General features: G+C 36.6%; 1 protein-coding gene across 1 annotated transcript in view; it reads left to right on the top strand.

Moving 5' to 3' along the window:
• OTOGL (otogelin like) overlaps positions 1-12,455 on the top strand; it is a 181,164-nt gene that overhangs the window by 66,856 nt on the left and 101,853 nt on the right. The window contains exons 24-25 of the mRNA XM_017870369.1: positions 681-788; positions 1,548-1,686. Coding sequence (XP_017725858.1) covers positions 681-788; positions 1,548-1,686 — 247 coding nt within the window. The remainder of the gene's footprint in view (positions 1-680; positions 789-1,547; positions 1,687-12,455) is intronic.

The raw sequence follows: 12,455 nt of genomic DNA, 5'->3' as shown, positions 1-12,455 counted from the left end.
AAATTGTATATTAAAATATAACATTTGTATATGTTTAACTTTTATAGTCATAGACATTTTTATACACTATTTCAGGGGATAATCTTTCAAGAAAAAAATACTTGAAAGAAAACCAACATTCAAAAATTATCACATTAAATAAACAATGTGAAACACTTAATATAATGTTTTTTAGTTCCACACACACCTAAGTTAAACTCTCCTGATTTCAACTTCCAGCATTCAGAAAGAAGCTTTCGATTACTCTCTACATCTTGTAACAAAAATGTTAGCCATTTAATAATTTACTCTTTCATCAAAAAATTGTAGGCCCTACAGACTCTTTTAAGTAGCAGATATTGAAGAATGGGACTCTCACTTCCTCCATAAATTTTTTTTTCGGAATGACTCACTTTATTAGAAATTTAGGCTTCTGTCTTCTTTTCATGCACTCAGTGAATAGCAAAAAGGTCAACATATCACATATAGTCATTTGCCTGACATTTAGTACTGTGATATGTAAAGTACTATGTGGAAAAAGTGGGGAGAAAGACTGGATTCAACTCCTCAATAGGTTAGATAGAGTGCCTTAGACAGCTCTACTAAATATAGATGATAGTGTTAATATGCTAAGATTATTGATATTTTAAAACTGAAATCTGTAGTTCATACTAAATAGCATTTTATTCTTCATTTGGAAGAATGGCAGAACACAAAGGAAAGTGTTATGTTCCTGAAAGCTGCCCATGTATCTGGAAAGATTGGGAGTATCTCTCAGGAGAAGTGATTGCTACACCGTGTTACACCTGGTAAGGAGATACATTTATTTCACAAATATTTTCCTAAGTAATTGTGTTAATTTCAATCATCTTGTTGTATTTATTTAATGACACTGACATCAGCAAAAACTAAATCAAGCCTGAGCAAATAATTTAAAGGCTTGCAGGAGTTGGTGGACACTTACTGTCTGCAGGGAACTATACCATTATTTTTATGCATATTTGTTCAGCCCAGAAGAAAAGTGTAAAATACAACAATCTAAAATTTTAATAGGAAAAAATATCTCATATTTATAAGAAAGTGCTAAATGTTACAAAGAAAAGAACGTATTTAATGGAAGGTTTTCAGTTTCAAGGTAAGTCAAAAAAATACCATAAAATAAAATTTGAAATATAATTTCCCTAAGTAAGGACAAAAATTCTAAAGTCATGAGCAATGTCATGTCTAATGCATGTAAATGTACTCAAATATGGGAGATGCCATTGTGCTCTCTCAGTTACCAGCAGACCTGTGTTCAGTTTTTCATTCTATCATCTACTTTCTGTGTGACCAATGCACAATCCCCAGGCTTGGTTTTTGTGTCTGATAATTTATTTAAACAAAGTAAAAAATGTATGCCTAATTTGTCAGTGTAATAATAGGTGGTATCAGAATGAATTGGCAGTATTCGTAAGGGATATTGGCTCATGAGTTCTCTTGAATACAGACATTCCAAAGTTATTGTCACTTGAAATCACGAGTTAGAGTCAAGTTTCTTTAGAAAGGTAACTGGTGTTATTTTTTAATAGCGTTTGTCGACGAGGAATGTTCAATTGCACATATTATCCATGCCCAGCAGTGTGCACAATATATGGGGACCGACATTATTATTCTTTTGATGGACTAGAATATGACTATATCAGTGATTGCCAGGTTTTTTTGATAAAGGTAGGTCACAGTTACACATTTTTATTTGCATTTGTGTAAAGATTTAATGTAAAAAACAAGTATGCTGCTCCCTGATATATCGAATTCATGTGTTATTTATAAAACCTATAAAACAATTATATCTTTTTTCAACTTTTATTTTAGGTTTGGGGATATGCGTGAAGGTTTGTTAATGTGGGTAAATTACATGTTGTTGGGGTTTGGTGTACAAAGGATTTCATCATGCAGGTAGTAGCATAGTACCCAATAGATAGTTTTTTGACCCTTACCCTCCTCCCATCCTCCACCCTTAAGTAGGTCCCAATGTCTATAGTTCCCTTATTTGTGTCCATATATACCCAGTGTTTAGCTCCCTCTTATAAGTGAGAATATGTGGTATTTGGTTTTCTGCTCCTGTGTTAATTCACTTAGGATAATGGTCTGCAGCTGCATCCATGTTGCTGCAAAAGACATTTCTTTCTTATGGTTGTGTAGTATTCCATGGTGTATATGTGCCACATTTTATTTATCCATTCCACTGTTGATAGGCATTTAGGTTGATTCCATGATTTTGCTATTGTCAGTAGTGCTGCAATGAACGTACATGTGCATGTGTCTTTACGGTAGAACGATTTATATTCCTTTGGGTATATACACAATAATGGGATTGCTGGGTTGAATGATAATTCTGTTTTAAGTTTTTTAAGAAATTGCCACACTGCTTTCTACAGTGGCTAAACTAATTTACATTCTCACCGGCAGTGCGTAGCAGTGTATAAGCCTTCCCTTTTCTTCGCAACCTTGCCAACATCTGTTGTTTTTTTGACTTTTTATTCATAGCCATTTTGACTGGTGTGAGATGATACCTTATTATGGTTTTGATTTGCATTTCTCTAATAATTAATGATGTTGAGCATTTTTTCATATGCTTGTTGGCTGCATGTACGTATTCTTTTGAGATGTGTCTCTGCATGTCCTTTGCCCATTTCTAATGGGGTTGTTTTGTGCTTATTGATTTGTTTAAGTTCCTTATAGATTCTGGTTATTAGGCCTCTGTAGGGTGCATAATTTGCAAATATTTTCTCCCATTCTGTAGTTTTTCTGTTTACTTTGTTGACATTTCTTTGGCTGTGCTGAAGCTCTTTAGTTTAATTAGGCCCCACTTGTCAATTTTTGTTTTTGTTGCAATTGCTTTAGGTGTCTTTGTTATGAAATCTTTGACAAGGCCTACATCCAGAATAGTATTCCCTAGGTGTTCTTCCAGGTTTTTTACGATCTTAGGTCTTACTTTTAAGTCTATAATCCATCTTTGGTTGATTTTTGTATTTAATGAAAGGAAAGGTTCCAGTTTCAATCTTCTGTATATGGCTAGCCGGTTATCCCAGCTGCATTTATTGAATGGGGAGTCCTTTCCTCATTGCTTATTATTGTCAGCTTTGTCAAAGATCAGATAGTTGTAGGTATGTGGCTATGTTTTTGGGTTCTCTAACCTGTTCCATTGTGTCTGTTTTTGTGCCAGTACCATGCTGTTTTGGTTGTTGTAGTCTTGTAGTATAGTTGGGAATTGGGTAGTTTGATGCTTCCAGCTTTGTTCATTTTGCTTAGGAATGGCATTGAATTTGTAGATAGCTTTGGGAAGTATGGCCATTTTAACAATATCAGTTCTTCCTACCCATGAGCATAAAATGTATTTCCATTTGTTTGTGTCATCTTGATTTCTTTCAGCAGTGTTTTGTAATTCTTGTTGTAGAGATCTTTCATTTTCTTGGTTAGCTGTATACCTAGGCATTTTTTTGTGTGTATATGGCTATTGTGAATGGAATTACAGTTCTTGATTTTATTCTCAGCTTGAACGTTATTGGTATATAGAAATGCTGCTGATTTTTGTAGATTGGTTTTGTATCCTGAAACTTTACTGAAGTTGTTTATCAGTTATAGGAGCCTTTGGGCAGAGGCTTTGGGGTTTTCCAGGTGTAGAATCATATTGTCTGTAAAGAGAGATACTTTGGCTTCTTATTCCTATTTGGATGCCTTTTATTTCTTTCTTTTGCCTGATTGCTTTGGCTAGGACTTCCAGTACTGTGTTGAATAAGAGTGATGAGAGTGGGCATCCTTGTCTTGTTCCACTCTCAGTGGGATTAGGTCCAGCTTTTGCCCTTTTGGGATGATGTTGGCTATGGGTTTGTCATAGGTGGCTGTTAATATTTTGAGGTATGTTCCTCTGATGCCTAACTTTTAGAGGATTTTTAATATGAAGGGATGTTAGAATTTATTCAAAGCTTTTCCTGCATCTGTTAAGATGATCACATGGTTTTTGTTTTTAGTTCTGTTTATGTGATGAATCACATTTATTGATTTGTGTATGTTGGACCAACCTGTCATTCCAGGAATAAAGTACACTTGATTGTGGTGGGTTAGCTTTTTGATGTGCTGCTAGATTCAGTTTGCTAGTATTTTGTTGAGGATTTTTGTGTCTATGTTAATCAGGGATGTTGACCTGAAATTTTCTTTTTTCATTGTATCTCTGCCAGATTTTGGTATTTCTTTAACTCATTCTTAACTTTTATTATTTATAGGTAATGGGCTAGTTCTTAAATGTTCTGTGCCTCTGTTTCCTCATCTATAAAATGAGAAAAATAACTGTGAAAGTACTCCTGAGGATTAAATAAACATATACAAAAGGCTTAGATAGTGTTTAATATAAAGTGAGTGTTCAATAAATGTTAGCCATTTTTATTGTTATTAATTTGGTTTGCTGAATATAAATATAACATGTTAAACCATAACTGGGTTATATATTTTTTATGGTTATAACAATAAAAGATATTATACTCAGTTCTAGAAATGCTATTTTGATGATATGCTTTGGTAAACTCCAGGCTTTATGTATCTGATAAAATCCTTCAAATTTCTTACATTGAATGCATTTGAATTACCTGTATACTCAAATTTTAGACATTACTGATCACAGATTTACATTTCTAAATGAAAAATGTGAGCTTTAGAAAGAAGTTACACAAGAATAAACAAAATAACATCTTTTCCTCCAGCAAACTAACCTATGATTAATGCATTTTTTTTTCTGGATATGACTTTTATATTATTAGAGGTTTGTGTGTGATTCTGTTATTTAAGCCTAAGTCAAGAAAACAGACTATCTTCCATTTTATATTAATTCTGTTAAATAAAAAATGAATTGTAAAATCTGTAGCTTTTTGAACTTAAGCAAGGTTCTTGCTTATGGTTTACATCATTGGATTTTCCTGTTGGTACTTGTCTTGGCTTCCTTTATGAATGATTTTAAGTTTCTTAAAGAATAAATACCTAGGAATGGATTTGGCAGTCATGTAATTACAGCGGATGGTAAGTTGCCTATAGGGTATATATATATATATATTTTGTCTTGTGCTGTTTGGATTATTTTTGGAGCCTAAGGAAGGCACACTAATGAATATACTTTATCTAAGCATCCTCTTTGAACAAGCCTGTTTTAGCTAACAATTTAATATTCAAATCCTTTCATCCCCTGAGGTTTAGAGTATAAATTTAGAGACTTAGAAAAGTAGATAACAATTTAGAAATTTGAACACATAAACAAATGTACTTTTCAGGTTGATTTTATATCAAATCCTCATTTTCCTTGAGATTTAGGTGCCTCTGACACTCCTTTAAGTTACCTCCACCCTTGACTTTCTGGATATTATGATTCTTTCAGTCTCTCTCTGGTTTCTTCTTTGTCTTGTGTTGTCTTTTCCTCTTACATAAGCCACTACTCAGAGATGACTGATTTGGTTCCTTCAGAGCAAGGACCAAGTCTTGCTCATCATTGTTTCACAAGGGAGGAGTACCATGCTGGGAACATAGTTTCTCACTAAATGTTTATTGAACTGGACATCTGTTTGTGGTTCTCTGCCCCTTTTTCCTAGTGCTTGGTGTGTTCATCCACTTCTAAAATCTTAGCCACACCTACACACTGATGAATTCCAAATTGATGTGTACAGCTCTGCCCCTTAATTTCTTGGCTATATTTCTGACTCAAGTTCAATCTCACAATAATATACTATTTCTTTCTATTTATCTTTCTGAGACTCATATTGTTATCATATCATTGCTTCTTAAGAACTACAGCGACTTCTAATGGCCTCCAGCGGCTTCCAATATTGTCATAAAGTCAAACCTCCTACACCAGTCTTTCCAAGGGTTCTGTCAACTCCATCCCTCATCTATGTCTTTTCTCAGCGTACTCTCTGTATCTGATTCCCTCTGCTCCCTCAAAGTCATATTTTCAGCTCACACTTATCTGTCCTGTTCTTTTATCCTATCGTGTTTATAGTCATCACATCAAAATTAAGCAGCTCGTTATATTCTGATTATTTTTATGTACTAACCTAGATTGTGTATCATTTTATGTCAGAACTATGTGGTATATTTCTTCTGGATTGTTCATAGGAACTAGCACAATTATGGCTGAATTATGAAGTTAAAAAATCACTTGTTTGACTTTTTTTCAACAGTCTCCACTTGAGAATAGAGACCACAAGCTTAAACATAATTTTTTTAGTTCTAGCGATCTAACACTTGTGATAAATGCATACACGAACTTTCAATGTGTAGTTTTTAGAGCAGCCCTTCTTAAACCTTAGTGTGCATGCACATCACCTAGGGATATTGTTAAAATATGAATTCTGTTTTCATAGGACTGAAGTGGGGTTTTGAGTTCTACCTTTTCTTGCCTTTTCTGTTTTTAAATTATACTTTAAGTTCTGGGATACATGTGCAGAACATGCAGGTTTGTTACATACGTATACATGTGCCATGGTGGTTGCTACACCCATCAACCCATCATTTATTTTAACCCCCCCCGGCCTTAAGTATTTGTCTTAATGCTCTCCCTCCTTTGCTCTCCCCCACCCCCTGACAGGGTCCAGTGATTTGCATGTTCCCTCCCTGTGTCCATGTGTTTCTCCATTGTTCACTCCCGCTTTATGAGCGAAACATGCAGTGTTTGGTTTTTCCTCTGTTCCTGCATTCCTTTTGCTGAGAATGATGGTTTCCAGCTTCATCTATGTCCCAGCAAAGGACATGAACTCATGCTTTTTTATGGCTGCATAGTGATCCATGGTGTATATGTGCCACATTTTATTTGTCCAGTCTATCATTGATGGGCATTTGGGTTGGCTCCAAGTCTTTTCTATTGTGAATAGTGCTGCAATAAACATATGTGTTGCATATGGTGTTTATGTAGAATAATTTATTAAATCTTATGGGTATATACTCCAGTAATAGATTGCTGGGTCAAGTAGTATTTCTGGTCTAGATCCTTGAGGAATAGCCACACTGTCTTCCACAATGGTTGAACTAATTTACACTTTCCACCAACAGTGTAATAAGAAGCACTCCTATTTCTTCACATCCTCCTCCAGCATCTGTTGTTTCCTGGACGTTTTAATGATCACCATTCTAACTGGCTGTGAGATGAGTATCTCATTGTGGTTTTCGATTTGCATTTCTTTATGACCAGTGATGATGAGCTTTTTTTCATATGTTTGTGGGCTGCATAAATGTCTTCTTTTGAGAGTGTCTGTTCATATCCTTTGGCCACTTTTTTGATGGTGTTTGTTTTTTTCTTGTACATTTGTTTAAGTTCCTTATAGATCTGGATATTTAGGCCTTTGTCAGAAGGATAGATTGCAAAAATTTCTCCCATTTTGTAGGTTGCCGTTCACTCTGATTGGGTAGTTTCTTTTGCTGTACAGAGCTCTTGAATTTAATTAGATCCCATTTGTCAATTTTGGCTTTTGTTTGCAATTGCTTTTGGTGTTTTAGTCATGAAAAGCCTTTGTTCTATGCCCATGTCCTGAATGTATTACCTAGGTTTTCTTCTAGGGTTTTTATGGTTTTTAGGTCTTGTGTTTAAGTCTTTAATACATCTTGAATTAATTTTTGTATAAGGTGTAAGGAATGGGTCCAGTTTTAGTTTTCTGCATATGACTAACCAGTTTTCCCAACACCATTTATTTAATAGAGAATCCTTTCCCTATTACTTATTTTTTGACAAGTAATTTTTTGTCAGGTTTGTCAAAGATCAGGTGGTTGTGGATGTGTGGCATTATTTCCAAGGCCTCTGTTCTGTTCTATTGGTCTATATACCTGTTTTGGTACCAGTACCATGCTGTTTTGGTTACTGTAGCCTTGTAGTATAGTTTGAAGTCAGATAGCATGATGCCTCCAGCTTTGTTCTTTTTGCTTAGTATTGCCTTGGCTATGTGGGCTCTTTTTTGGTTCCATATGAAATTTAAAGTAGTTTTTTCTAATTTTGTGAAGAAAGTTAATGGTAGCTTGATGGGAATAGCATTGAATCTATAAATTACTTTGGGCTGTATGGCCATTTTCGTGATATTGATTATTCATATCTATGAGCATGGAATCGTTTTCCATTTGTATGTGTCATCTCTTATTTCTTTGAGCAGTGGTTTGTAGTTCTTGAAGAGGTTCTTCACATACTTTGTAAGTTGTATTCCTAGGTATTTTATTTTCTTTGTAGCAATTATGAATGTGAGTTCACTCATAATTTGGTTCTCTGTTTTTCTATTTTTTTGTGTATAAGAATGCTTGTGATTTTTGCACATTGATTTTGCATCCTGAGACTTTGCTGAAGTTGCTTATCAGCTTAAGGAGTTTTTGGGGTGAGATGATGGGGTTTTATAAATATACAATTATGTCATCTTCAAACCAAGACAATTTGACGTTCTCTCTTACTATTTGAATGCCCTTTATTTCCTTCTCTTACCTGATTGCCCTGGCCAGAACTTCCAATACTATGTTGAACAGGAGTGGTGAGAGAGGGCGTCTTTGTCTTGTGCTGGTTTTCAAAGGGAATGCTTCCAGTTTTGCCCATTCAGTATGATATTGGCTATGGGTCTGTCATAAATAGCATTTATTATTTTGAGATATGTTCCATAAATACCTAAACTATTGAGTGTTTTTAGCATGAAGGGATGTTTAATCTTACTGAAGGCCTTTTCTACAGCTATTGAAATAATCTTGTGGTTTTGTCATTGGTTCTGTTTATGTGATGGATTACATTTATTGGTTTGTGTATGTTGAACCAGCTTTGCATCTCAGGGATGAAGCCAACTTGATCGTGGTGGATAAGCTTTTTGATGTGCTGCTGGGTTCAGTTTCCCAGTATTTTACTGAGGATTTTCGCATTGATGTTCATCAGGGATGTTGGCTTGAAATTATCTTTTTTGTTGTGTCTCTGCCAGGCTTTGGTATCAGGATGATGCCGGCCACATAAAATGAGTTAGGGAGGAGTCCCTCTTCTTCTTTTGTTTGGAATAGTTTCAGAAGGAATGGTACCAGCTCCTCTTTGTAACTCTGGTAGAATTTGGCTGCGAATCCATCTGGTCCTGGGCTTCTTTTTGTTGGTAGGCTATTAATTACTGCCTCAGTTTCAGAACTTGTTATTGGTCTATTCAGGAATTTGACTTCTTCCTGCTTTAGTCTTGGGAGGGTATGTGTCCAGGAATTTATCCATTTATTCTAGATTTTCTAGTTTATTTGGTGGAAATGTTTAAAATATTCTCTGAAGGTAGTTTGTATTTCTGTGGGATCAGTGGTGATCTCCCCTTTATAGTTTTTTATTGTGTCTCTATGCAAATAAACTAGAAAATCTTCTCTCTTTTCTTCTTTATTAGTCTGGCTAGTGGTCTATTTTGTTAATCTTTTCAAAAAACCAGCTCCTGGATTCATTGATTTTTTGAAGGGTTTTTCGTGTCTCTGTCTCCCTGAGTTCTGCTCTGATCTTAGTTATTTCTTGACGTCTATTAGCTTTTGAATTTGTTTACTCTTGCTTCTCTAGTTCTTTAAATTGTGATGTTAGGGTGTTGATTGTAGATCATTCCTGCTTTCTGATGTAGGCATTTAGATTTATAGGGGCATTTATACATTTGCCTGTAAACACTGCTTTGGCTGTGTCCCAGAGATTCTGGTATGTTGTGTCTTCGTTCTCATTGGTTTGAAAGAACTTATTTATTTCTGGCTTCATTTCATTATTTACCTAGTAGTCATTCAGGAGCAGGTTGTTTAGTTTCCATGTAGTCGTGCAGTTTTGATTGAATTTCTTAATCCTGAGTTCTAATTTGATTGCCCTATGTTCTGAGAGACTGTTTGTTATGAATTCCTTTTTTTTTTTTTTTTTTTGCATTTGCTGAGGAGTGTTTTACTTCCAATTATGTGGTCAATTTTAGAATAAGTGTGATGTGGTGCTAAGAAGAATGTATATTCTGTTGATTTGGGGTGGAGAGTTCTGTAGATGTCTATTAGATTTGCTTGGTCCAGAGCTGAGTTCAAGTCCTGAATATCCTTGTTAATTTTCTGTCTCGTTAATATGTCTAGTATTGACAGTGGGGTATTAAAGTCTCCCACAATTATTGTTTGGGAGTCTAAATCTCTTTGTTCATCTCTAGGAACTTGCTTTATGAATCTGAGTGCTCCAGTATTGGGTGTGTATGTATTTAGGATTGTTAGCTCTTCTTGTTGCATTGATCCCTTTACCATTAAGTAATAATACCCTTCTTTGTCTTTTTTGATCTTTGTTGGTTTAAAGTCTGTTTTATCAGAGATTTGGATTGCAACCCCTGCTTTTTTTTCTGCTTTCCATTTGCCTGGTAAATATTCCTCCATCCCTTTATTTTGAGCCTATGCGTGTCTTTGCATGTAAGATGGGTCTCCTGAATACAGCTCACCGATGGGTCTTGACTCTATTCAGTTTCCCAGTCTCTGTCCCTTAATTTGGGCATTTAGTCCATTTACATTTAAAGTTATATTGTTAGCTCTGAATTTGATCCTGTCATCATGATGCTAGCTGGTTATTTTGCACATTAGTTGATGCAGTTTCTTTATCATGTGTCATTGGTCTTTATATTTTGGTATGTTTTTGCAGTGGCTGGTACTGGTTTTTCCTTTCCATGTTTAGTGCTTCCTTCAGGAACTCATGTATGACAGGCTTGGTGGTGACAAAATCCCTCAGTATTTGCTTGTCTGTAAAGGATTTTAATTCTTCGTCGTGTATGAAGTTTAGTTTGGCTGAATATGAAACTCTGGGTTGAAAATTCCTTTCTTAAGAATGTTGAGGCAGGGCAGAGCAAGATGGCCAAATAGGAACAGCTCCAGTCTCCAACTCCCAGCGCGAGCGACACAGAAGACCGGTGATTTCTGCATTTTCAACTGAGGTACTGCGTTCATCTCACTAGGGAGTGCCAGACAATCGGTGCTGGTCAGCTGCTGCAGCNCATTTGCTGAGGAGTGTTTTACTTCCAATTATGTGGTCAATTTTAGAATAAGTGTGATGTGGTGCTAAGAAGAATGTATATTCTGTTGATTTGGGGTGGAGAGTTCTGTAGATGTCTATTAGATTTGCTTGGTCCAGAGCTGAGTTCAAGTCCTGAATATCCTTGTTAATTTTCTGTCTCGTTAATATGTCTAGTATTGACAGTGGGGTATTAAAGTCTCCCACAATTATTGTTTGGGAGTCTAAATCTCTTTGTTCATCTCTAGGAACTTGCTTTATGAATCTGAGTGCTCCAGTATTGGGTGTGTATGTATTTAGGATTGTTAGCTCTTCTTGTTGCATTGATCCCTTTACCATTAAGTAATAATACCCTTCTTTGTCTTTTTTGATCTTTGTTGGTTTAAAGTCTGTTTTATCAGAGATTTGGATTGCAACCCCTGCTTTTTTTTCTGCTTTCCATTTGCCTGGTAAATATTCCTCCATCCCTTTATTTTGAGCCTATGCGTGTCTTTGCATGTAAGATGGGTCTCCTGAATACAGCTCACCGATGGGTCTTGACTCTATTCAGTTTCCCAGTCTCTGTCCCTTAATTTGGGCATTTAGTCCATTTACATTTAAAGTTATATTGTTAGCTCTGAATTTGATCCTGTCATCATGATGCTAGCTGGTTATTTTGCACATTAGTTGATGCAGTTTCTTTATCATGTGTCATTGGTCTTTATATTTTGGTATGTTTTGCAGTGGCTGGTACTGGTTTTCCTTTCCATGTTTAGTGCTTCCTTCAGGAACTCATGTATGACAGGCTTGGTGGTGACAAAATCCCTCAGTATTTGCTTGTCTGTAAAGGATTTTAATTCTTCGTCGTGTATGAAGTTTAGTTTGGCTGAATATGAAACTCTGGGTTGAAAATTCCTTTCTTAAGAATGTTGAGGCAGGGCAGAGCAAGATGGCCAAATAGGAACAGCTCCAGTCTCCAACTCCCAGCGCGAGCGACACAGAAGACCGGTGATTTCTGCATTTTCAACTGAGGTACTGCGTTCATCTCACTAGGGAGTGCCAGACAATCGGTGCTGGTCAGCTGCTGCAGCCCGACCAGCAAGAGCTGAAGCAGGGCAAGGCGTCGCCTCACCTGGGAAGTGCAAGGGGGAAGGGAATCCCTTTTCCTAGCCAGGGGAACTGAGACACACAACATCTGGAAAATCGGGTAACTCCTACCCCAATACTGTGCTTTAAGCAAACGGGCACACCAGGAGATTATATCCCACACCTGGCCGGGAGGGTCCCACGCCCACGGAGCCTCCCTCATTGCTAGCACAGCAGTCTGCGATCTAACGGCAAGGCAGCAGTGAGGCTGGGGGAGGGGCGACCACCATTGCTGAGGCTTAAGTAGGTAAACAAAGCCGCTGGGAAGCTCGAACTGGGTGGAGCTCACAGCAGCTCAAGGAAGCCTGCCTGTCACTGTAGACTCCACCTCTGGGGACAGGGCACAGCTAAA

Source organism: Rhinopithecus bieti, unplaced genomic scaffold (assembly GCF_001698545.2).
Source record: "Rhinopithecus bieti isolate Rb0 unplaced genomic scaffold, ASM169854v2 scaffold_5153, whole genome shotgun sequence".
NCBI classification, from domain to species: Eukaryota; Metazoa; Chordata; class Mammalia; order Primates; family Cercopithecidae; genus Rhinopithecus; species Rhinopithecus bieti.
The sequence above is the reverse complement of the archived record's forward strand: the minus strand, read 5'-3'. Positions and strand labels throughout refer to the sequence as shown.